General features: G+C 33.4%; 5 protein-coding genes across 16 annotated transcripts in view; 3 read left to right on the forward strand and 2 right to left on the reverse strand.

The window, feature by feature from the left end:
- Positions 1–15236, forward strand: L(2)k05819 (transmembrane protein 94-like protein l(2)k05819). Of its 7 annotated transcripts, none has more exons than XM_070316468.1 (27): positions 1–50; positions 780–950; positions 1045–1179; positions 1312–1448; positions 1819–2012; positions 2153–2623; positions 2983–3144; positions 3255–3361; positions 3528–3616; positions 3686–3923; positions 4055–4148; positions 4456–4673; positions 4827–5062; positions 5333–5457; positions 5963–6111; positions 7326–7466; positions 7948–8091; positions 8159–8303; positions 8396–8604; positions 8733–8907; positions 8979–9224; positions 9445–9682; positions 10038–10131; positions 10437–10598; positions 10689–11428; positions 14017–14317; positions 14840–15236. In XM_070316468.1, exons 1-25 carry the CDS (start codon positions 37–39, stop codon positions 10759–10761), a joined length of 4167 nt encoding a protein of 1388 aa, XP_070172569.1. In that variant the 5' UTR covers positions 1–36; the 3' UTR covers positions 10762–11428; positions 14017–14317; positions 14840–15236. The 7 variants fall into 7 exon arrangements, with proteins under 7 accessions (XP_070172569.1, XP_070172567.1, XP_070172573.1 ...); XM_070316466.1 differs by lacking the exon at positions 1–50 and adding an exon at positions 307–370; XM_070316471.1 differs by lacking the exon at positions 1–50 and adding an exon at positions 418–534.
- Positions 12270–19701, reverse strand: Pig-g (phosphatidylinositol glycan anchor biosynthesis class G). 3 transcript variants are annotated; one of them, XM_070316476.1, is made up of 13 exons: positions 19594–19701; positions 17762–17880; positions 17359–17568; positions 17055–17243; positions 16274–16628; positions 15848–16044; positions 15388–15618; positions 14869–15047; positions 14252–14481; positions 14013–14166; positions 13345–13648; positions 12816–12982; positions 12270–12736 (listed from the first exon to the last, which is right to left on the reverse strand). In XM_070316476.1, exons 3-13 carry the CDS (start codon positions 17563–17565, stop codon positions 12496–12498), a joined length of 2454 nt encoding a protein of 817 aa, XP_070172577.1. In that variant the 5' UTR covers positions 17566–17568; positions 17762–17880; positions 19594–19701; the 3' UTR covers positions 12270–12495. The 3 variants fall into 3 exon arrangements, with proteins under 3 accessions (XP_070172577.1, XP_070172576.1, XP_070172575.1); XM_070316475.1 differs by having other exon boundaries at positions 17682–17880; XM_070316474.1 differs by lacking the exon at positions 19594–19701 and adding an exon at positions 18348–18667 and having other exon boundaries at positions 17682–17880.
- LOC138945174 (uncharacterized) lies at positions 19308–22981 on the forward strand. 3 transcript variants are annotated; one of them, XM_070316484.1, is made up of 5 exons: positions 19308–19683; positions 20130–20349; positions 20431–20518; positions 20904–21134; positions 21357–22981. In XM_070316484.1, the coding sequence occupies exons 2-5, from the start codon at positions 20135–20137 to the stop codon at positions 21468–21470; spliced, it is 648 nt and encodes a 215-aa protein (XP_070172585.1). In that variant the 5' UTR covers positions 19308–19683; positions 20130–20134; the 3' UTR covers positions 21471–22981. The 3 variants fall into 3 exon arrangements, with proteins under 3 accessions (XP_070172585.1, XP_070172586.1, XP_070172583.1); XM_070316485.1 differs by having other exon boundaries at positions 19308–19424; XM_070316482.1 differs by having other exon boundaries at positions 19309–19521; positions 21357–22979.
- The window catches only part of LOC138945176 (uncharacterized), a 20766-nt gene continuing 15020 nt past the window's right edge, over positions 19891–25636 (reverse strand). Inside the window, exons 10-12 of one of the 2 annotated variants that reach the window (XM_070316491.1) lie at positions 24437–24692; positions 21281–21602; positions 19891–21128 (exon numbers count right to left, since the gene is read on the reverse strand). The gene's annotated coding sequence lies outside the window, so the exon portion shown is untranslated. The remainder of the gene's footprint in view (positions 21129–21280; positions 21603–24436; positions 24693–25636) is intronic. The other variant, XM_070316493.1, reaches the window with a different exon arrangement.
- LOC138945178 (dynein light chain Tctex-type protein 2) lies at positions 23942–25536 on the forward strand. The gene is made up of 3 exons (XM_070316499.1): positions 23942–24089; positions 24413–24606; positions 25037–25536. The coding sequence occupies exons 1-3, from the start codon at positions 24042–24044 to the stop codon at positions 25200–25202; spliced, it is 408 nt and encodes a 135-aa protein (XP_070172600.1). The 5' UTR covers positions 23942–24041; the 3' UTR covers positions 25203–25536.

Here is a 25636-nt window from a genome sequence, read left to right on the forward strand (position 1 = left end):
CCGAGCTCCGAGTAAGCACGAGGGCACGAACGTACGATGGAGCAAAGATGGTACGAGTGTTTGTGTGAATGTGTATATGTATGATGCGCGCCCGAGATAAAGGCGAATCGAGGGAAAGCACAGTAACATAGAATTGTACAGTATAGACCTCGTTACATTTGGATATCGTTTTGCGTGGGAAGGAAGTTATAAACCCAAGTGAAATTATATAATTATAGATCTCGTAGCATATTAAAATCAGCAAGCGATGCAAACTTTATTTTGCACGAATTTAATGAACAAATAACAAACGTGTGGAAGTATCAATTTTTATTCAAATTTCGTGTACTTTTTCATTGCTGCGCATGCTCATATCGCCAGAATTTTATCGGTATGATTTATGACAGATTTTCTAACCTTCACAAGTGACATCTTTAACGCTTATTTTATTTTCGCTTTAATTATTTTTACACTATCGAGCGACGAGTTTTACTATCTTTATTTTTATGCAGAAAAACATCGATTAAGTGTATTTTTATGAAAATCTAAGAGCGGGTTATTTTAAACATTTATTACTTGGAAGAAGCTCTCTTGCATATCAAACAGCGATTCTCTCTCAAGAAATATTAATAAAGTTATAATCCTCATTGGCTTCTCGACGCTCTCTCGAATGTGTTTTTCAACTTGTCTATCATTTTTCGCGATATTATTAGCGATTGTATTATTGAAATTTCTAATTTGTCGTCTTTACTGATTCAACGGTTTGTGAATTAACCTTTTGATTTATTTTCATTTTATAGGAATAAAATGGAGAAGGACCGATTAAGTGGCAAAGATACTAAGAAGGATGGAAATGCCGAAGCTAAGTCTAAGAAAGTTTTAGGTTTGACCACCACGATAGCTTTGGATACACTGCATCGCGACGTTGGACGTGTTTTGCAGGAGTACGAAGAGGATTACAGAAGAAACAAGTAGTATCTTGTACAGCAATTGTGGTCATTTCGAGTATAAATACATATTTATACAACGCTTGCATTCATATTATGATAATTCTTTTCAATTTAGGAAGTACAAAGGTTGGCTGAAGGATACTTTACACCATCGTAGCCAATACACAACTCTCTGTTGGACCTCTGCGATTGCGCTGTTGATTAACGCCGTTATTCTCATAGTTGCGTTCTTTACGCTCAATGAAACACGGTACGTTGACTTTACAAACATAAATTTATGCAAGATCTTGGCTACTTCTCATCCGTTGTGTTTGCTTATCAGATAATAGCTCGAGTAATAGTATCTGACACTCGTATTCCATAAATGAGTGTGCCGTTGCAGGTATTCTACACTGCCATACGAAGGACTGATAGTCTGTTGTTTAGTAGTATTGAATTTTATTTTAGTGATGTTGGATAACAAATTACGACACGAAGAGATCCCTCATAGAGTGAAAATTCTTCTTGACCAACTTAACGGTATGTAATTTTAAAATGTATTAAATTTATCCCATAGAATAGTACGCAGTCTGTTACTTTAATTTCTCTAGCTGTTTTAGAGTCGATTTTTTTTATAACAAAAATATCCAAAAAAGAAAGCGTAGTTTGTGTTGCAAGTTTTCAATTTTCTGCATTACTCTTATATATAGATTTCGAGATTTAATATTTTATTAAAAGCTACATTAAATTAAGAATATGATTTTATTTGTCACATAATCGATTATATTCTCGTTAATTTAGCACTCAAAATTAAGATTGCGAGTAATTTTATAGAACGATCTATATATTACAATTTTTCTAACATAGTGACACACATATATTGAATAGAAATGCATGCTTAAAATTGCAGTCGCACGTTCTACGTGCAGATGGAAGTCTGAAAACTATCCGCATCTATGCAGTCCACAGTCCCCTTGCCTAACTCTGCAATGGACGTATCGTGATGGTGAAATAGTCAACTTGCCATGGGCGTTATTGGTGGCTGGTGACATAATCGTGATGAAACCAGGCCAACAAGCACCTGGATATTGCGTGCCATATGACGTACGTAATTTTAAGTCCAGCGTATTATATTTAAGCCACTTTAAATTTAATCAAAGTCATAAAGAAGTCATTTGATAGAATAGTTAATTACAAGAGCTCTTTTCAAGAGATTTAATCTTTTGCACTGATCGAATTTTCAGGATCCAGAAATGCCGGTTTTACACACTAGAGAAACCTACAGCCCACCGGTACACAGCGCCAACGAGATCTTCTCTACGCCGCAGGCTCGCGTGCCTCTGAAGAACAAGATTTACAAGCTTCAGGAGACGCCGTACCTGGTGAATCTGCGAATGGCGCTGGATCAAGCGTTGCATCGGCCAGTCACCTATCATAATCGCAAGCGTCATTTACTAATGATTTGCTGTATCGAACATCTGGCTTATCCAATACTCCTCATTGTTATTCTCGTAATCAATCTGCTCCGTTATCTGTATTTGGCGGACTATTTTGGTATTGGCCACTGGAGCGAGATGTTCCTGTTGCAACCGATCGCCGTGAGTCTTCCGTTGTTGCCATTGGTGTTCCCCTCCTGCTGGATATTCCTCAATTGCTTTGGCATGGCTCGTTTTAAGGCATTGTTCAAGCTCTATCTATCAGCGAAAAAACTTCAGGTTGGTATGAATATTTGCAGATGTGCATAAACTTAAAAGTATTTTAATTTTCCGGGATTTTTAATAAAATGATTTTTGGGTTATTATATTTACAATATAAAATAATATATTGCATGTCTGTGATATATAATAAAATAAAATGTGATATATAATTATATAGTGATAGATATAATAATAGTAATATATTATATCATAAACATACGAAATTATTATTTTATCTTGCATCAAATGGAACAAAATAAAAGTCATAAAAATTTTACAACTTTAAATTTTTTATGCAATACATTATATATATATATATATATATATATATATATATATATATTATATATTATGTATATAGATTTTTTAATATTCAGTTTATAGATCCTTTCGAAGACGCGGATATCAATAGTCCCAGTCATCCGGATGTAGTGTACAACTGGCTTGAACTTAAGAAATACTTTTTCGACATTCTTTTCGGCAAAGAGCACATGATGTCGCGATCTGCGAGTATCTTGCACGTTTTAGGTTCTGTGACTGTAAGTATTGTAGCACGAATTCATTATAAATACTATATCAAATATCAAGTATCAACAACTGAGTATCAAAAGTAAACCACTGTCGAATAATATTTTGCATATTTTTGTAGGCATTGTGTTGCGTGGACAAGAAGGGACTTCTCTCATGGCCTAATCCCACAGCGGAGAAAGTATTTTTCCTACGTAACGCGAATAATACTTTGTCACCAAGCTCGAGGTAGTCACTTTGTAATCCTCCAATTGCGGGATATAAGAATCCGAGTATCTAGAAATTCAAGAATTTGATATTTCTTCAAGAGATAAAGGAATTTAACGTAACTTAAATTGCATGAAATTGAGCAGTAAAATCGCGTCGACCAGATTATAGTCTTATTATTTTACAGTACTGGCAGCATGGACAAAACAGCGGATAAAACCCAGGAGTCCGAAGAAACGAAGATGAACTCCAATAGAACATCTTATGTACAACACGGTAAAAAAGAACCGGAATAGCGAAGAAAACGTGACATTTAGCGATAATGATAGTTTCGACATTTCACAGATATGTCACACTCCGTCGCTGAGGTGTTAGATCTCACGCATGATCATGCTCTGCCATTCCGGCTGCAATTTGATGATCATTCGTGGCGACAGCATCTCAACTCGTTGAAGCCACTCGGCCTGGCAATTCTTCTCAACACGTGCAACATGGATACGCAGGAGCATTACATGCAGTTCTGTTGCCATGTAACCTGCGAGGCTCTGTACAACGAAAATCTGGTCCCAGTTACGAATAGACGGTACACATTTTTATTATTTATTATTTTTCAGTTTCTTAAAGATAATTCAAACAGTATATATTTTGCTTGCGATTTTTTTTCTCGTTTAAATTTCAATATAATTGCAAGTTTGAAATAGTTTGTATTAACAGATGTCTGTGTGAACTGGCGATGCAAATCGGCTTCCAAGATCAAGCGCAGAAAATTTTTCAATTAGAGCAACAACTATGCACATTCAGACATGTGGCAAGTATTATTCATGATTATAATGCCTAATTTTGCGAACATTGTATAATAAGATCAACCCTTGTTAAAATTTTGGAGAGCACATCCATTTAAATACATTTACTGACCATATCAATAGAAACAAAACATCATGCATGTCAATTGCACATTTAGAATTGAATTATTTAACATTAATTTTTTTTTAGAGCTGTTTTTTTTAAGATTTATTTTCATAAAAAATAATAAATTACTTGAACCATAGATATTTATTATAAATTATAAAAGCAGACAGAATTTGAACAGAGCTAATTAAATGTTTCGTTGACAGCAACCAGAAATGGTCAGACGGGATATAAAATTCGCGCGTTCGCTGAGCATCGCAACAAAGTTGAAGTTTCCGTTCCCTCACATGGTCGCCGTGGTTGTGAAGGAACGTAGCGGCGGTGGTCTGCAATTATTAACGCAAGGAACTGCCGACATAATTCTGGACTCGTGCATCGAATATTGGGACGGTCACGATCTCTGTCCTCTTTCCTCATCGGACAGGTACGGTTATCCAATCTCTCGGTTTCTTTGCTCGTACTTGTGCAAAACAGTTTCTAAGATGTTTAGCCAATTACGCTCGTAATGCTTGGTCGAACGTTTTAGAAACGTCTTGGATTAAACTTCACGCTCTGACGATTTTTTTCGTCATCGCAGGAAGAAAGTGCAGGACTTCTATCAGAGAACGAGCTTGACCTCGTATTGCACCGCGTTCGCTTATCGACCATTAACACGCGCCATCAGGGATAAGATGTCCGAAATATATATGGAACTTCCCGCAGACAGTAAACATTTGTACACACCCCATAGAAGCCCGACCCCTCTGCCGTGGGACTTTAGAAATGTTCTCGATCCCAGAGTACGAGGAATAATTGGGCAGTTTCATTCGACAGGTTGATGCAGTCATTAATCTGATACTTCTTTTTTTAAATATTGAATAACGAAAAAAAGATTTTAATAATTGCAAGATGAAGAATAGCGAAAGTAAAGCGAGGGAAAAATAATCTTCTGTTTTTGTTATTCAATTTTTTTATGTGTATAGTCTTTAATTTATATATATATATAATTTATTTATTTTATTTTTTATATTAAAATTCTTTGAACAAAATAAATTTTTGTTTCGCAAATATTTCATTTAAAAAGTGTTCTTTGCTTTTCTTTAGATTCTTTGTTGTGCAACGAAAATAAGGATGACGATGTGAGCGACGTTGAAGGCTGCTTCGATGTTCAATGCAATCAGGTCTTCATCGGCATGGTCACCATGCAATATCAAGCACAAACGGACATGGTATGATATAATCGACTTTTATATATACAGGGTGTCCCAAAGCACCCTTGACAACACTCGTGAACAAATAGAGCACAGTAAACTGAACAGAAAAGTCCTGTAACATTTTTTTCTATAATGCTTAATAAAGGAATTATTATTGAATAAAGTTTGGCCAATCAATGTCGATCTTTAGCCGCGCGCCTGGTAGTATGCGTGAGTGCTCCGTCGCTATGGCGACACACACTAATAAACGGGCGGCTCACTGACGTGCGTCCGGCTAAAAGTCGGCGCTGATTGACCAGACTTTACTCAATAATAACTCCTTTATTAAGTGTTATAGAAAAAAATGGTACAAGACTTTTCTGTTCAGTTTACTGTGCTCTACCTGCTCACGAGCGTTGTCAAGGATGCTTTGGGACATCCTGTATATATATATATATATATATATATATAATATTATATGTATGTTAAATAACTTATATATATAATTTATATATTTATATCTTTTTTAATGCAAGTACAGGTGCAACTGATTGAACAATTGGACAGGGCGTGCATAAGATTCGTCCATTTCAGTAAGGAGAACGAGTTGCGCTCGCGCGTTTTCTCAGAAAAAATGGGTCTGGAGAGCGGCTGGAATTGCCATATTTCGTTGCTTAGCGAGGGAGCCAGGTATCATATGTTAAAACATAACATTTCTCTTTTGATGTCTCTCGAACTTCTCATGGGGCATATCCGTGACTTTCGTTCGATCGTCGATCCCTCTAATCCGACAGTTTTGATTCTTTTGATTTCGTAGCGCTAAAAGATTTTTGCTAAAAAGAAAATTTAAAAAGGAAAATATTCGAAAGAAGAAAGATTAGAGAAGAAAGACGATTTAGAAAGAAAGTATTTCCGACCGAAAGGATTAATTGTAGGATTGGACATGCAATCATACAAAATGGCTGCACGCATATTAACGATTAATAATTTTCTATTTCTTGTTAGAGAGAACAAACTGCCACGAGCTTGAATGTAAAATGTATACGTGTATATTGCAGGAGACAGCAATGGCTGGAGAGATATCCGCATATGCCCCCGTCGTATATGTTTGTCTATACGTCTTTTTTACCTTTTCACTGTTAATCTCGATTTGCATGTTTACATGTCGTTATTGTGCAGGAAGTCTCAAAGAGAATAATATTATTTGAAATCGATTTAGTATGTTCGAAAATTCAAGTAGATCCGGAAAATAAATTAATTGTTTCAAAAATCAAAGGTTTCTAAGATTCTTAAAGACTCGATGATCGAGAATTGAATTTAGTTTAAAATCGAATTTTATGATGAAGGAAAAGAAAGAAAAATTTTTTTCTCCGAATTCTCCGAGACATCCTACATATAATCTCAGATAATGCCACACACACAATTGTTTGGCTGCAGTGCTCTAATACTTGATATGTGATACTAATATTTCATTTTTTATTTGGGGCGTCGAATTGCAAGTTTCACATATGTAACTAAAAATGCTTTATACCAGGGTGTTTGCTCCCTGAAAAAACCTGGAATTCTCAGGGATTTCTTTTCTACCTAGGAAATCCTTAGGCAATTCTCATAAAATTTTGTTGGGAGTATGGGAATATTTTTAAAAATTCTCTCTCTAATAATTTTGCTCTTATATTATCGTAAATAATATATATTTAAAATAAATTATAAATATATCTCTATTTATATCCGTATCATTTCTGCTAAATAATTATATTTTTGAACAAAGTTGGAGCGATAATGAGATTGCGAGTCGATGTCCGGCATTTGATCACGCGAATACACGACACTCATACGAGAAGAAGAGATACACGCGCGCTCATATACTTGATTGTAACTAACACACACACACATGACAATATCAGGTCCGAGAGTCCAGTGGGTTGGTGGGTGAGCCAGGCGGCAGCCATGTCCTCACCCACTCCTTCACCCACGGCCCAATCTCATCAGCCTAATTACTCCTGCATGGACGAGGCCAGCCACTTGCTTAATCGTGTCTTACCTCGGTACGTTACACCGATTACATGTAGAGATTAATACTATTTATTATATTATAAAATCGAACTTTCATTTTGCTTTTCAAAGAAAAAAAAGAAAGATATTAACAGGACGATTTTAATCCTAGAATGCATAAGTTACCTTAATAAAAACTTGTAGAAACTGATTTCGAAAGTTTTAACCAGAGAAGTGGTTTAAGATTTCTTTATATTGTTATTTAGAAAATGAAAAAAATTTGATCGAAGGAAATAACATGAAGAAGTATAATAAAAAAATTTCCTTATGCATTCTATTAATTGCAAAAAAAGCGCAGCATGATAGAAAAATTTTCGACAATTTATTACTTTGAAAGCTTTACCAAATTTGAGACAACTTAACGCACTCTCTTGGCTTCTGGCAATCGGCATTGATGTGTTTCTATCGATTACGATTTAAGTATTTAGAGAAGTCGAGGACGTATTCATTAAGAAAGAATGCCTTTCGTTTTAGCACCAACCTGAACAACAGCCGAGCGATGAGTATGTCGGCACCGAGTGCCATTAATACAGACTTCACGACAGTGAAGTTCGACGATGAGACCACAGAATGGAACAACACAGGGACTTCGCAGGCCAAGAGCGCTATGAGCCACAGGTAAGAAACGATATCTAAAAATGTGCGAATGATAGAATTTAACTCTCGAGCGAATTCTGTACTTCAGGGAACAGGATACGATGAGAAGTGAGGATAGTGTTCTGGTGCAGAGCGTCGATTTGGGCTCGGGTCAGGAGGCCTGGAGGTCCTTGAGCTGCCTCACCGATAGCACCGAACAAAGCGCGCCGGTCAATTTTGATTTGTCCAACAGGGTAAGCGAATCTCCCTTTTCAGATTAAACTGTATAATCATTAACTATAACTAGATATTATATATAATATGTCGTAAAACTGACCCTGCATAGGCGAAACTACCGAGAGGCATAGACAAGATACGTCCACATATAGAACTAATCGATAACGTGCCGCTGCTCGTGTCTCTATTCACCGACTGCAACACCACGGTGACCCGCGAGATGCTGCACATTATGCAAGATTACGGCGAGGTGGTATGCGTGCTCGGTTCATCCGCCAACGCCGAGAACATGCCGATCTTCATGCAGGCTGATGCCGGGTAATTTTACTCCCCTTGTGATCTACGGTCTAATAAGATTTTCAATGGAACTAAGATTCTGAACGCGATTCTTAATCTCGCCTATTCGTCCGCTAGTTGTATAAAAGCTTTGTAAATCCATCGCGCAGAATGGCGGTGGAGCCGTTGTATCCTCAGGTATGTCAAAAAGTGCCCGTACTGGTGTCCACCACAGAAGACCAAGGAACTTCTCCCGTCGACCTTAGTAGGGCGCTCAACTCCGTTGCGTGCTCATTGAGCGTAAAGCGAGAGGATCCCGTAGCGATTTTCCATCTCATTATGGAGGTACAACGTTATACTCGACATATACCATATACAAACAATATTTATATCTTCATCTTTTCCTACATATACAGGCTCGTCATTACATGAAGAATCTATGGAATTGCATGCAATTCTGGCTATGCTGCTCGGTTACACTTGCCTTCACGCAAACATTATCGGCTTTCTTGCTACTGCCGCCATTGTTCTCCATCGATCAGATACTCTGGCTGTGCTGTTTGATCATCCCCGTGCTATCGACGTCCATGATCGCCACGCCGATAGATCCGACGATAATGCAACGCGCTACCGGGAAAAATCAGTGCATAGTCAATGGAGAGGTGAGAGAGGACGGTGAATACATAGTATAAGAATTACTTCGATGTTTTCTCCGAAACTCGGACGGTTTAAACTAAATCTATTTAAAAAAAAAAAGAATGTCGCTCTCATTCCCTAATGCAATTTATTTAAAAGGTTCTTAAACTGCTTATTTATCTGCAGCTAATCCGAACAGCATTTGTAGAAAGAAAAAAAAAATTAATCTGAATATATTATAAATAGATCACGCTATTCGTGTTATGGTGCTATGGCAGCAAGTTTCTACCGACGATAATCACGGTGATCCTGTCGCAGTGTATCTCCTTTCTGTCCCTCTGCCCCATCTATATGCCGCAGAATTCCAAGTGCCTGTATATATATCCGGATCCGCGGGACCAGATTTGGAACGGCTGGGGCAACAAACCCATCGTCATCCTTGTCGTGCAACATTTCGCCCTGACCCTCATAGTCCTGCACTTTGGTAATTATTTCCCAATATGATATTAATACAATATATTATTGATCTATTAGATTTTGTTTAAAAAGTTATCTATTTGTGAAATGAAGTTGAAAACAAAATCACGCAGCTTTCTCTCAATTTTCGTTAATTAAAATTATTATTAGTTATAAATTCACTTTGTCTTGCTTCCACATACATTTCAAATTTTTTAAATCCTTTTTTAAGAGAAAACTTATATTAATGATCTTATTTGAAACAGAATTTCAGAAAAAAATTATGTGTATTAATAATAATAATATATCCATTAAAAATTAATGTGTATATTCAAAATACATCATAAAAGCTTGTTCATTAATATTAATTTTTTCTCTTTCAGTTACGATATCTGTCAGCTTTGTGCATAGGGAATACTCTATATGGAGGAAAAATCCTATGAATAATTGCACTTGGTTTCTCAGTGTGCTTATTGTGTAAGTAAAAGATTCTAATGGAAAGGATTAGGAAAGTTACTTTATAAAAGTAACTCATTATCATTACACAAAATTTAAGGAGTCGGTACAATTTTTGTTTTTAAGCTTTTCTTAATTTTTTCTTTTAACAGATTTTTTAAGGCCGAAATCACCTTTACATTTTTAACTATATACAATTTTTAAATTCTAACATGATACGTTAATTTATTATTTAATACTTTCCAATTCTGTGAATAGTGGTAAAATTAATAATGTTTTATTTTAAGAGAGACAAGATACAATTGATCGTTGCATTATTATTACAGATTATGTGTACAAGCGGCGTTCTCCGGCGTAGTGTTCCGCAGATTTTGGCGAGAAGAAGGCAAAAAGATCGAGAATTTTTCAATATACATACCATTGTTTTTTTTACTCTCTATTCCACTGACATTCGCAATTAACGAGTTAATCAAGTGGCAAGAGATCAAGTAAGCTTTATCCTCTCTAAATGCTTTTAATTGTTCACAAAAGAAAAGTACAATTCGATTCGTTAAATTAATGTTTCTGCCTTATTTCAGAGTCAATGTGAGATACCAGAAAAGAGCACGTCTAGAATTTGGCACAAAGTTGGGAATGAATTCGCCATTTTAGTTCAGTTTGCGGCATCGTTTGTCTTCAACACAAATGTGTTTAAAAAAAGAAATACGGGTATAATATTAAGTGTATTATAATTTAATTATTACCATAGTTTGAACAGACTGTTTATGGATCAACCGCAGATAAAAATATAATTCCTATCTTCTCTTAAAAATGTTATAAATATATATTATGATTTATAGAATTTCAGCGTCACATATATTTAAAGTATTTGTACAGGAATTATAAGCACTTTCATCTGTAATTGTTTCTTACTAGCCTGTTCAAGTCATCTTGAAGAGATATTTGCTGCAGAGCTATTAATATATAGGAATAATTACAAATATTATACAGATGTTATACTTCAGTTGTTGCAAGCTCTAAGGATTTAGAACGGTTTTGACAGAGAGATTCATATACTTATCAAATGTGAAATATAAAAACGATAGATAGGAATAGAGCATTGGTATTTTTCTAAAACGACGTGCATATTTATAATTTATGATGTGACGTCAAACACAGGCGGAGTTATCAATTATGAGCTTAAACAAGCAGTGCAGAATTTCTTTCACGCGAATATACATCGCGGAATAGAGTTTCTATTACATTTTGTAAGATTGCTTGATAAAGTAATTTCTATGACGCCGAGTTTCTTTACATAAGCCGTAATAATCATTGGAGTGTATGACTTTTCTCGTGATTCTATTATAATTTTAGATCTCCATACATAGGTATCATTAATCCCTGAATTTCGTTTTTCCCTAAATAATCGTTTAAAAAAACGATTTTATAATTTATGTAACGAAAAATATTAAAATAATTACTAAAAGATTTATTTCAGAGATTTTTTCAAAATCCGTAGCAACGCGAGAGTATCTGAGGCATCTTGTATTTGATGATCTTAATGCTATGTAGACTAACTTGTACATAAGTGTTCCTATTATGATAGTAATTTATTTGTGTTTAGAGATTCTATTTATTTGTGATTAGGAAATTTTACCAAATTAAATATACTCGGCGAGAGAGTGTGACTGCAAGTCCTATCAAGAAATTCGAATTTTAAGTGAAAGTCTCGCTGATACGAGGTTCTTTGATTGTGAAATAATCAAATATTTTAATCGTACAAACTTTTGTCGACTACCACAAGTGATAAAATACGATGTATCTGTCGAGATTTTGTTTTTTAAACAGAAATACATTCAAACTTCTGTACTCTTAGCAAAATGTTATTTATTATTAATCAACTAAATCTCTACATAAATTTAATTTTTCTTCTTGCATTCCCTCATCATTGATCCACATTGATTTCTCATACATGTTATATTTTGTCTCTCATTCATCTTTTCGCACTAAATTGCATATAATATTATTTTGCAAAAAGTGTGTCAAAGTGTTGAAAGATCAATGAGAATTTAAGAAAAAATTAAGAGTAAAGAATATATAATTTCGATAAATCAAGGATGTTTGTTTCTAAACGATATTTAAATTTCCATTAACATAATATATTCATTAATTATTCTGGTCTGATTAATACTTTATTAGTCCTAGATTTAGTTTTCCAAAATAAAGTAGATTTTTTTTAAGGCGAAAATAAAATATATTGCAATAATATAGTGTGTATGTGTGAGTGTGTGTGTGTGTGTTAAATAATATATTAAATAACACATTTTATTTAATTGTGTAAAATATAAATTTTTATTTATTTGTTTATCAAAAAGACACAAATGTGTATATTTGATTTCTGCTGGTTTAATTCTTGTATGATATGTGACTAGGAATTATTACAGTTTGCAGTGTAATAACAATCAATGCCAATAGCACGCTACAGCATATCATTGCGGAATATGTCGCTTCATACAATAATTTCGGTGAAAACACCGACCATATGAAGAGATGATGACGCTGGCCAATGACGATAATCATGTAGATGGTCATTGTTAGTAATCTCCACGCGATGCAAATATTGCTCGTACGCGCAATGATATCCGTGCTGTAAATATAAACCCATTCATTCGTAACATTTCGATAACTAATTGAAAGAGAATTTTAGAATTCGCAAAGCGACTTACCAATGTGTCTCGCTTGACTGTCGACGGTAAATGAGCAGGAAATAAGCCAGGACAGGCGCGGAATAAGTGTTGATGATTAAATATACGCCGGTAATGAGAGGCATATAGGAACGTAAGCCGACGTATCCCGCTGTGATGTTTATACTCGCGAGGCTATTGGAATTTCCCTGAAACATTAATCACGTATTATATTACAATAAATAATAAACTTAATTTTTACAAAATAAACAAAATAAATATTCAAATAAATATTCCGAATTCGCAATAATAAGTTTATCAAACTTAACTTTTCATCGAAACAACATCCTATAAAATTAATCGGAAAAATTTGCTAGAAATTTTGTTGATGAAACTGATAAACTTTATCAATCTTTTTATATCTATTAATAATATAATATGTTATTATATAGCAACACTAACACAGGGCCACTTGAAAAAGGATTTTATATTATAGATATTGTATATTTAAATATAATTTGATATATTAATATAAAAATCAAGGATTTGGAAAATCTACGGGGATATTTACCTGATAGAAATAAAATACGTTGCCGAGCCAGTAATGCACGAAGACGCCGAGATCGAGCATCAAATTGTTTTCTTTCAATGCAGCGTCAATCGTTGAGCTCGCAACGATCTGTAGCGGCAACAAGATCACATTGTATGGTTGGTGCAGCATCGCCGAAATCATCACCCAGAAATTGATGATAAAAAATAGCATTGTTCTCGCGAAACGTTGCTTGTCGCGTCTAATTATTAATGTCACTCGATAGCCATAGCTTAGAAGAAACAGCATTATTATTCCCCAAAACATCTGTACTTCATATATTCCACTGCAGCAAACGAAATTTAACCGTGCTTTGTTATTATTATTCGCGTAATTGTTTCCATAAATGATTTAGAAATTGAATTTTATACGGAATATATACAGTGGCATGCAAAAGTTTCTGGCAATTTTGTAAATATAACAATTATAACTATAAATACTTTCACGAACATAAACAATATTCTTTCACTATATTATTTTGTTTCCTATATATTATACTCGCACCTAATAATGGTTAAAAAGTCATTAGGTTTTTTTTAATAAATTAGAGTACGAAATGTCATTGGCTGGAAACTTTTGCACGCCATTGTATATGCCAATTGTACAGTAATTGTATAATATTACTGTATTATATTGTGTTATATATTTACCTAGACGAGAAATATAATGGAATTCTCAGAACGGCATTATTGGCCATATGACGAAGATATATACATGCCGCAACGGCCGTATTAAATATCAACGATTGCCGTCTGTATTCCTTGTCTTCGCATACATATGCGATCCGGATCAAAAGAACGAGTGCTGTAAGATGAATATCGCATTGGAAGAGCTTGTCATGAAACATTCTATATATAAAACTTTCATCGTCAAGTTTAAAGACACTCACCAGCAAGAAGCAGGAGCGTCATCCCGATTTTGCTGTTGTCCTCCTTCAACCAGCAAGCTAAATCGGGTAAGTGCGCCCATTTGTCACCGGTGCTGTTTAGCTTTCGCAGAACTCTATGCCCTATCAGTAGCAATAATAGCTTAGCGCAAAGTTCTAAGTGGCGCAGATGCCTAGAATCCCGGTAACGTCGATCCATTCCGGTTCGCACTCTTGAATCGCTCGTAAGATCGCTATTGTATACTACACTGTTAGCTGGTGAAAGATTCAGCTGCGACGTAATGAACATTCGAATCTAATGCAAATTTTATCATTTTTTTATACAGGATGAAGAAAAAAAAATAATAGAACGCCATTTCAAAAACTGTTGATTTTAGAAAATGTCCTATCTAACACTTGTGTCATTTTTTTCCTCACTTTGTATATAATTTATAAAAACGATTATTAGATTCTTCATACATAAAATACATTTATAAATTAAGATAATTTAATAAATAATAAAAATATTAAATATTATCGATAAAAATAATATATATAAATTTTCTATACCTTTTTAAAATTTTTATTAATTAATTGCTAGTCTTTTTTTAGATAAAAAGTAATGTATTTAACATACTCACTATCGTTCATATGCGAGCAACCTTGTGAAGCAACGATAGAGGAAATATGAGACCGTAGTGGACCAGAAGAAATACCACGTCTGATGCTCCTCCTCGATGAAGCTGCTGCCAGCGAGGCTCGCTATATGCAATAACGCGCCGATTTCGAATACTCTACATATCTTTGGCTTCTTTGTGAACTATGTCCAAATAAAGATTATAATACGTTAAAGATATTTCAAAAAGAATATTTTATTTATTTATTTTTTTTAAATTCTCGACAGACAAAAAATGTAATAAAAACTTTATTATTAGATTCGTCCGTCATAAAAATTATAGAATGGACATGTTTTGCTTTGTAATTAAACCGTAACAAAATGTCTACCCAAATTTTGTAAAACAATTTTGAGAATTCTATGATTTTTAAGCATTTTCGTTTAAATTTACAATATATGAAAATAAATACTTAGACATTTAATCAACAGTTATCATTCCTAATTTACATATTTAGTTTTGAAAATTAAATAAATAGTTTCTCACTTTTATAAGAGATAATTCGCTGTTTACGCAAAGAACACAGTTTATGTATAAAATGCTGACGATGAGTAGGAACAATAGAGCATTGAATATACTCGTCGGATGAAGCAACGTCACGCTTTCAGAATTGGAAAAGTAATATATCCCCAGACACGAGAAAAAACATATCAAGAAGGATTTTTTCAAGTGCATAGTCCAAGTTACTTTTCGTGCAAAAAATAAAATTGCGAGTATCTGAAAGAAGATGTAGAATAATTTATAAAGTTCTTTTTTCAATCTGTTCAAAAGAAATTATATATATTTATCTATAGAAAATTATATCTACTAGAGACATTTAATAATTTTAATAATTTTATATTTAAATAACAAAAGATTCATTTTTTAAGGATTATAAACTATTTAAATTTCTTTTTTGATCTCTGATCTCTTGACAATTTTTTAATTGTCCGTCTATTTTACTCACCTGACACTGAAAGAGCATGGCAAGAGTCATCGGACGAAAGTCGTACTTGACTATGCTGCTGATTAGAGCATCCTTCATTTCTGTAAGAATCACGTTGTAAGACGAGACAATCATCTCGACCATCCTGCTTGATCTTTCATTCGTCTTCAACCAAGTGACATGCAAATTCACAGTGTCCAAATACTTCCGGTTTACATCTGGAAGTTATCGTAGCAATGCTCTATTCATATATCCGCTAATTCGGAATATTTTACAGAATGAGATATCAGAAGATAAGGTCGATCGATAATGAAATGACAGAAGCGGAAAGTATAAACAATCGATTTCTTAATTCCTCTATTTCTAAAATTTTAAGTTTCTCATCTTTTTGGCTACTAATTTCTATAATACACCCAGAGATTCATGAATAATTAAATCAATACTCACATTCAATTTGTGATTCTCGATAGACGAGCTTCTGGAAATGATCGAGCACCTGTCTCGAATTGTAATGGAGAAGAAATAGTCGTTTATTATCGTCCAGATCATAAATGCTGTCCAAGAACGAGGAGCCGAGGTTTGCGCAAGGAATAGGTAACGCAAAGGCAGTCGACAGCGTTGCTGCTATGTCAAGTTGCTCGATTTTAACCGGTTCACCGTTTTCCCGATGAGAACAGCGAGTTCCTCCTATCGCAATGAACGGCACTGTTGTCTCCTGCGGTGTCGATCCGCCATGACCGCCCGAGTCTTTCATCCCATGATCGCCACAGATGATGAAGAGCGCGGATATCCCATCGATGTTCTAAAAATGACCCAGCGGGTAAGTAAAAGAACTACTAGTGCATATTATTTTATTATACATTAAATAAATGTAACGTAATTATAATTTTCACAAAAATATCCACAAAGTAATATCTTGTAAACATTATATGCAATATATCACATAATATATCTTGAATAAATATATGATATCATAAAAATAAATTATTTATGATGTCTAAATGATAAAATCTTTTCCAAGTAACTGATTACAAGTACAAAAAGGAGAAAGAATTGAGGTGATAGAATAAAATAATTGCACAATAAAGATATATGATAAAACCAAATTGAAGTTGAAATGGATTAAAAGATGATTACACAAAATGATTGATTAAATAAAGAAAAAAAAATAAAGGAAAAGAGATTGCAAAACAATTTAAGAGAATTAAGACATTTTTCAGCTACTAACCCAAAACTGCACTCTTTGAGCTATCTTATTGATAATTTTATCCATTTCTTGTAATTTGGGTTTAATCGACGCACCAAACGGACCTTCAACATGACCAATGTGATCGAGTCCAAGGTAATGGAGAATCATCACAGTCCAATCATTGTTATTCAACTCGTGTTGTATGTGTCGAGTTACATTATTATCCACCTGTTTATAAAATTAGCAATCTAATAAGCAATCGGCAGAAAAACCCAAGGATCTGCCAATGAAATAGTAATTTATCATAATACAGCTTATTACCAGTGCGACGTGTACTAATTACCTCTGTAAAGTCTGTAACAAAAAACGAAGTAGTGCCGTCATGGCGTTCGAATATATGGGGAAACAGAGAGAGCCAAGTATCATCTCCGTAAAATACCAATTTGTGCCCATACTTCTTTGCTTGAAGCAATAAATTGTCACTGTGCAGAGGTTTACTCCCAAAGTTTAGTACTATATCTACAAAATTTGGTACTGTACCAGTCATCATTGCCTGTTGAGAAGTAAGAACAACTGTAACTGTGTTACACAAATTTTTCATTTTTAAGAAAAAAATCTCATTAGATGTTATTTCCAAAAAATCAATAATAAAATTAATAGTTTTACTTTTATTCTAGGCATTGTCACTGTCGGCGATTGCAATTTAACTTGTAACAAACACCCGGAAGAGTTTGTCAAGAGCTTACTTGTCATTGGCATAGTGACATTTCGTGTTGGACCCGCTACAAAGTCCCATCGTAGCGCGTCGATCACCATGATTATCAATCTTGTTATCATCGGTCTATACAGCGCATGTTTCTTTATGCTGAAAACAGCATAAGTGTGTATAAATATATATTTTTTAAATTAGTGCATTAATATATATTTATATCTACAAAGATATTGACAATTTTTACTAATTTGAGAAATAGTATTCAATATTTATATATTAAACTTTGTTAATATATATCTTGCAGTAAAACATATCACCTTTAATAAATATATATCTTTAATAACTATATACCTTTAATAAACCTTTAATAAACATATATCTTTAATAAATATATAATAACTTTTTAATACATTATACAAATATAAATTAATAAATATAATATAAATATAAACCACTAATTTTATAAAACATTAATATTAACATCAATACATATTAATATGCATTAAAATAATTAATTTTACATATATATCAACAAAATTTAATTCACCTTAATTTATTAATATAGATATTAACAATGTTTAATTAATAATTGCGTGAGTGCGAAAATAAGGTTAATTTACCTCACGTTGCCGATGTAATTTGGAATATCTGATCGCGAAGCGATCGCGTCGCCATGATGAGCGATCGGAAAGAAACCGTACAAAAATAAAACGATAGAAATCGGCGCGATTAAAGTTACGTAGAACAATAATACGTTATTTACAGTCATCTTATCATATTTTCGACAACCATTGTGGACAGGCACTACGGCTACGGGCAATGCCATGCCGGGTATCGAATTTGACAATCGATTGGCACGAATTGGTACGAATATTCTCTCGAAAGCCCTCGAATTTGTTCAATCTGATTTTGGTACACATACTTTTCTACCGATTATTAGCGCATAATGCGATGCGAAAGATTATCTCAGCATTTATAGACAATTTTCGATTGAATGCTAATATATGTTCATCTATTATACGCAATAAAACATCTTTTTTATTACATCAAGCGCTAACTTATCTTTTTTTCAAGTAATATATTCATGATCAAATTCCAAAATTGTCAAAATCTTATCCTCCGTTAAGAATATAGATTGTCATTATGATGAACACATTACATATATAATAACTCTCTATAAGATAGTATATAAAATATATCAAAATAATTTTTTTTTTGCAACTCTGATCACAAATTTCTCAACATCGAAATCATATTTAAATCGTTAAAAAAAAAAAAAAAAAAAAACTACGGAGAATGTTCATCCTCTTTCTTGTGCAAAAAAAAAATATATATTTTTCATTGAACATTGTACAATAATAACACTATGGAAACTCTCTGTTTTCGAGATCGTTCATTAGATTGATAAAGCGCCGTGTCAATGGAAATTTTCTCCGCGCAAGGGACGAAGAGAGATCTTTTTTCCTCCACAAAGTATGTAGAAATCGCACAAGAGAGAATTTTTGTACGCTCGATGAAAATATGCGCCTCCACGGTTGTGCGGTGGCCACTTTATGTAGAGGAGGCTCGAATCGGCCGTCGTGGGTGATCAATAAGTGGAGGAGGAGACTGTTTTGTTGGCCAACGGCGGCGACGCAACGTAAAACGCTCTGCGTGACAGTGCCGTTTCGCGAAGCGCGGTCGTGAATCATGTTTCGGTAATTCCTGCTATTCCTTGCCGTACCACGGTTCTTCCTTCGTCCGTCAAAAGGGACAAGTGAATGCATAACGAGTATACTCCGAATTCGTGCTTACGTAAGACGGAATTTATGGATCTCTGAGGAAATTGAAAAAATATATTCGAATTCTCGAATTCTCGGTGCTGACCTTTCTTAGGATCCTCAAATTTTGGAACGTAGAATATCAAATATCGTGACTCTGCTCTGATTTTTGCGGCATTAATATCTTTGTCTATCTGTAAATAAATATGAAATATATAAATATAATAAATATATAATATAATAAATATATAATATAATAAATATATATAAATATATATTAATTTATATATATATATATATATATATATATATATATATATAAATGTATAAATAAATATATATAATAAATATATAAATATAGTTATTATAATTATAATTTTGTGAGCGTTGAATTGCCAATCGTTACAAAAATGATCACTTAAATCTCTCAACTTGTTTATTTCAAACGGATTTTACATTAATTTCCTATTCTTGGCAAATACTTTGTTATGAATAAATATCGTTTTCAGCGAGACATTATAAATGTATCGGTGTGTCTTTATGATAAATACATATTTCAGCTTCTAATTAATAAATTAATAAAATTCTCATCTTCATGTTTGCACATATTATTCGAGGATTAAGCAGAAGGAACAATTTCAGCGACAATGGTATCGCTGGAGGATAGTTGGAAAGAGGCTACGGAAGGCCTGGACGCCGCAGTCTGCGATGCCTGGTTCACACGCCTGCAGGAGGTCTACTCGGAGGAGAAACGCACATACCACAATCTGGATTCGCTCAGGGAGAAGCTAAACTATTACTACGAAATCAAAGGAAATCTGAAAAATTCACGTTCCGTCCTACTCGCCATATTCTTTCAAAAGTGAGTGACGTATTTCTATATGTCCATTATTAAATTACTATTATTTTTATTGCTACTATTAATCCGAAAATTCTATTGCAGTTTCGAGTACGATCCCAAGGCTCTAGACGGCGAGGATAAAAATCTCGAACACTTCAATACCTTCGCCGATGAAGCGGAAATTCCATTGGTTAGTATATTTCATCGATTTCAAATCGAGTATCCAAGTATGTTAATAAAATGCCATAAATATATAGTTTGCGTTGCAAAATATAACAGTTTGATCCAAAAGAATAAATGTTTCTTTCTTCGGAAAGAAGTTTATATTATAAATATTTTATATTTATTAAAAAATAACAATAAAAAGAAAATAAAGCGCGATTTTTTCCGACTCTAAGATAAAATCAGTAAAGAATAAAAACACGATGTTATTTATTTCACTAAAAGTTATTATATTGAATTAGTGACTATATTAGTGGATTAGGATTTCAGAGCTGAACGCGAAAAGCGATAAAAATAAGCATCTATTAGCATAGTTTATGGCATGAAATAATAATTTATAATCCCTTGAAAAGGATGCGGAGCTCAGAGAAGAAACGTGCGCTCTGCTCAAAGTAGCGGCTACTCATAGCACCGAGGCGCATAAAGTAGGGGGTGCGTTTGGTGGTGAAGACGCTCACTACTTTCTGGACCTGGACATGGCGGTGCTCGGCTCCTCTCCGGATAGTTATACCGAGTATAGAGAGCGAATACGCGGAGAGTACTCCTTCCTCAGCGAACCCATGTATACGGCGCTGCGACTGAAAGTAAAAATTATCCTGTATAACCGAAGAATTGCATCTTGTTAAGAGTTTGCGAGAATTCAAATCGCAGAAAAATTATCGCGATGAGTCTTAATCTTTTTGATATAAATAGAGAATAATATATCTATAAGATTAGGGATTAAATTTACCTAGAAATTATCTAAGAAAAGAAATTTGATTTAACGCGATCATAGTCTTCTTTACGGATGTTCCTATGCTCGTTAGGTGTTGCAGAACTTCCTGCAGATCCCAAACATCTTCGCCACTATGGAGTTTCGCGACAAGCTGGAGGAACAGGCGCGCCAGAACATCCAGGCGGAGGTGGAGCTGCTGTCTTAGAATTCTCCGTTGTTTCGTTTTTCGAGGGTTTAACTCGAAAATGATTCACGCAGCCTCGAAGAAAATGCCCAGGAACTCTCTCACCGGAACTCGCTTTCGTCGAACAAATAAAGACGCGAAGGATTCTGATGCCTACCTCACAGAGAGAAAGAGAGAAACACTTTAACGCCGGTTTCCCAAATATGCAGGGCAAATATTGAATAAGGGTCTCTCGTGATCGAGAGAAGTGTTAAAATTGCTACTTTTTTTCTTTTTTCTTCGACAACTAGTCGTCAATACATTGAGTTAAATGTTTTAATGCGTCGCTCCGTATAGTTGTTTCTTTTTTTTATAAAAATAAAGAACTTTAATAAATATACGTATAAAAATAAAAAAATTTAATTTAAATTTAAATATAATTAAATTTTTTTTATAAATTTTTTTTTCTTACGAATTTATGCAAGATTTTTTATCGCGCAATCTCTTTAGTAATTATTTGCTTCGCGTAAGATTCTTCTTTTTGATGAAGAAAAATACTTATAATTATTTATGTAACGTAGGCGTAGCATTATTAGACAGCCAAACGCGAAAGGGTATTAATTTAATTTAATCGTAAGTAAAGTGATTATTTTTTTACTAGCAATGATTTTAATTTAATAATTGCTTGATAGATCGATGAAATTATATATTGCCATTGCGACGTTAGATAATGAAAAGTAAGATTTTGCAAATATAACGATCGTTTTGTCGTGACATTAGGATTTGTAAATGGAATTGACGTGTCGATTAATGTGTAATATGAATATATGTATATTTTAGAGAGCGTATTTTTCGCGCTACTCTTCGTGCGACAAAACTTTACTACTTGCGATAAGTATTTAACTTTACACAGTCATACCCATAGACCTTTGGACTGATATATGTTGTCAAGATCCTCGCAATCTTTAAGTAATATTCAAAAGACGTTATAGCCCTTTATAGTTGACTACAAAATTATTAATAAATAAAAGTATAAATACTTTTAAGCAAATAAAAAGATAAAAATTGATGAAGGACAATTACAATTATAGGGCTTTACAGTGTAAAGGTAAAAATTTATCTTACTTTTGTCTTTGCATAATTGTCAGAGTTCTTCGGAAATCTCGAGAAATTTCAGAAGAATCCGACAGCTCCTTGCAAAACGCATGCCCGTAAATCATCGGAGATCTATCTTCGAAACACAAGCATTTACATTCCTTTATCATTACTGGTAATGCGTCAAATTTTATGCAAGTTCAAATTAATTAACGCTATAGAAAACGTATTTTAAGGCTCGTATCAAAATGTTAACAAAAAAAAAGAGAGTGAATTGTTAAATAATGATTAAGATGCGACGTTTTTTTGCGGAGATCAAGAGGATCGCCGATAAAAATATTACAAACGATGTACAATGAAATAAAAAATATTATTAAGTACATCTCATCTTAGTCTGATATTATATCATTGTCTGTGTGTGTTAATATATACAATACTTGTATTCTTACGTGAAGGATAAAGTTACCGAGAAATTGATGAAGCTTTTCGGAAATTCCGGCTCAAATTCTTTGATCTTTTTCTAACAAAAAAGAGAAAAAGAGAAGAAAAAGCAGGCATGAAGAAAATTGTTATACCTCGTATACTTATCGAGGATACATATGCGTACAAAAATAAAAAAGTATATTTCTCGATATATAATATGTTTTCTCTAAATAATTTTTTAAACTCCGAAACACGTTTGATCAATTTCGCGGGAATCATATATTTATGTACTTTTATATCTCCTTTATATTCTTTCTATCTCTATTCTTATTATATATCCTATAAATATAGGCATTTTCGGCATTTTTCTTCAGATTCTCTAAATTCTTTATTTCATTATAAACAAATATCAGAATTGAGAAGTAATATGTTTGAAAAAAGTAACTTCTGATCTTTTTCAGTAACTAGTAACGAATTTAACAATTTGAATCGTGAATCAGCATATTACGTCAGGATTTTGAAATCTCATAAAGTTAAAGAGGCAAAAAAGCAATTATGAGATCATATATTTGTAAAGTTATTAAAAGAAAAAAAAATAGGGAAATTTTTTTTTATTTATATTTACAGAATTTGTAGATCTCTTTAAAAAAAAGTTCTCACTGCAATGTTTCTGAAAAAAGTTTTTTCTGATTATGATATTAAGATTCAAAATTATTATCAAATTGTTACACATTTTATACATCGATAGTGATATCAATATCAAAAATATATAGCTTTTGTTATATTTGAATGTAAAAAAATGTTCAAAAAATTTTGTGTTTTTATATACATATATATATAATTTGCCTGTTCCAGAAATTGTAACAACTCGTTACTTTTTGAGTAACAATAACGAATTATATGAATAAGTAATTCTCCCAATCCCGACGAATATTTAATTTCGTCTCTATCGATCGTGGCGTTTCTAAGTGACTGATTGTCGTTTACCTTAGATACATGCACTCTTTTACAAGAAAATTGACCAAGTAGCTGATTATTGCAAAAGAAATAGCAAATATTTTTTTGATTTATTATTAAAGATAGATACAATATATTATGCCGTCCCAACACGACGTGAATGAGAAGACTTGCGACGATAATGAGGTAAGAATTTAATGTACAAAGTATTTTCTCATATTGTATTAACAAAACCCATGGTGTCAAATTTTTTTAAATTTTAATAATAAATTTTAATATCTTTCTCTTCTCTTAATAGAGCCAATTTTTTAGCGTTAAAAAGTGGCGAGTTGTGATCTTGTATACATATATGAGTAGAAGTAGTTTAGAAAAAAAACATACAAGAAATGTATGTTTAAGATATATAAAACGTAAAATATGTATATATAATAACGAAATAAAACTAGACTAAATAAAAAATTAGATAAATTTCCAGATTGTAATGATGAGAGTGTAACGATTTATTGCAGACGCCAAAGTATCAGAACACTTACCGCATAGAACCGCGGAATCCGTTCAAGGCCGATTTGGTGGACAAGATCGTGAGATCGGTGATGAAGAATCGTCTTGACGAGCTCGCGTACGATGATACGGTGGTCGCGAAATTGTGCGGCGATGTCGCTTCGGAAATACGGCGACGCGTGAAAAAACTCAACTTCGACAGGTGTGTGCGGATACGGAAACTGCATCCTCGAAGATTTACAGCTGATATTCCTGGTGGGAAGGGTCTTTGTCTTCTCGACAAAAATCCTATTTACAAAAGATACGTATAAGTTTTTTTTTTTTAATTTTTTTATGTATATATTATCGACGAAATTAACTTGTAAAATAAATCATATATAAAAAAATATCCAGTCGATATAAATTTTATTTCTAATTAATTTATATAATTATTTAATAAAATAATTTACGTTAATTCTCAAATTGATCAAGAGCTGAAAACAACGTAGATCAAGAGGCAACGTACCGGTATAAAAATTCTGAATACGTATAATTATCGAAAGATTTTATGAAATTTTTTAAATATTCTTTAAACACATCAAGTTTCTTTTAACTCGCTATATTTATATACTGCTATTTCCATTTCTCTCCAGACACAAGATCATCGTTAGAGTTACGATAATTGAAAAGGCCAGTCAATCCGTAGAAACGACTCTAGGTTTCCTATGGGATAGCGAAAATGACAATTATTCTCTCTTCTCTCTCGAGGGTCAAACTTTCCACGCTCAGTGCTGCGTGTTCGGTGTATATTACGAGTGATCATTCTATCGCAAAATTCGACGTCCGTTTTTTTTTTTTTTTACGAAGAAATCGAGTGACGTGAATGACGAAAAATTGCGATATGTTAATCGCTAATTAATAATCTTAAATTTTGCAATTAAATCTAGAAACATAATATCTCGCATAATTTATATTTTAATACGTTAAATATTTCGTGGCAGCATAAAATTAAGTAGAAAGGATCTGTACAATCAATACAATCTTGACTATCACACGGCGAGATTCGAGCGAGTAAGTCCCGCGTGTGTCGTCGTAATATTTCTCGAGACAAAAAATAAAGATTATGTTCTACGATTATACCAATTAGCGATTATCAAACCGAGCGATTAATTGATTCTGTTAAAAACAGTACTGCATAAATTATCGTTTCATCGCGATCTTTGATGGGCGATAATGATATCTTATGCTTGGAT

The sequence above is a fragment of the Polyergus mexicanus genome, unplaced genomic scaffold (assembly GCF_030449975.1).
Source record: "Polyergus mexicanus isolate NDT 795.1 unplaced genomic scaffold, iyPolMexi1.0 SCAF_3, whole genome shotgun sequence".
Lineage (NCBI taxonomy): Eukaryota > Metazoa > Arthropoda > Insecta > Hymenoptera > Formicidae > Polyergus > Polyergus mexicanus.

Excerpts from the sequence above, each read along its gene's own strand:
- Pig-g (XM_070316474.1), bottom strand. The coding sequence starts at position 18,553 with ATGGCATTGCCCGTAGCCGTAGTGCCTGTCCACAATGGTTGTCGAAAA. Across the intron at positions 17,569-17,681 it reads TGACAATGCCTAGAATAAAA|GCAATGATGACTGGTACAGT; the intron begins GTAAAACTATTA and ends ACTTCTCAACAG. Across the intron at positions 17,244-17,358 it reads TTGTTACAGACTTTACAGAG|GTGGATAATAATGTAACTCG; the intron begins GTAATTAGTACA and ends TTTTATAAACAG.
- LOC138945178 (XM_070316499.1), top strand. The coding sequence starts at position 24,042 with ATGCCGTCCCAACACGACGTGAATGAGAAGACTTGCGACGATAATGAG. Across the intron at positions 24,090-24,412 it reads AGACTTGCGACGATAATGAG|ACGCCAAAGTATCAGAACAC; the intron begins GTAAGAATTTAA and ends GATTTATTGCAG. Across the intron at positions 24,607-25,036 it reads AAAAAACTCAACTTCGACAG|ACACAAGATCATCGTTAGAG; the intron begins GTGTGTGCGGAT and ends ATTTCTCTCCAG.
- LOC138945174 (XM_070316482.1), top strand. The coding sequence starts at position 19,488 with ATGCATAACGAGTATACTCCGAATTCGTGCTTAC. Across the intron at positions 20,350-20,430 it reads CTCGCCATATTCTTTCAAAA|TTTCGAGTACGATCCCAAGG; the intron begins GTGAGTGACGTA and ends ATTCTATTGCAG. Across the intron at positions 21,135-21,356 it reads ATACGGCGCTGCGACTGAAA|GTGTTGCAGAACTTCCTGCA; the intron begins GTAAAAATTATC and ends TATGCTCGTTAG.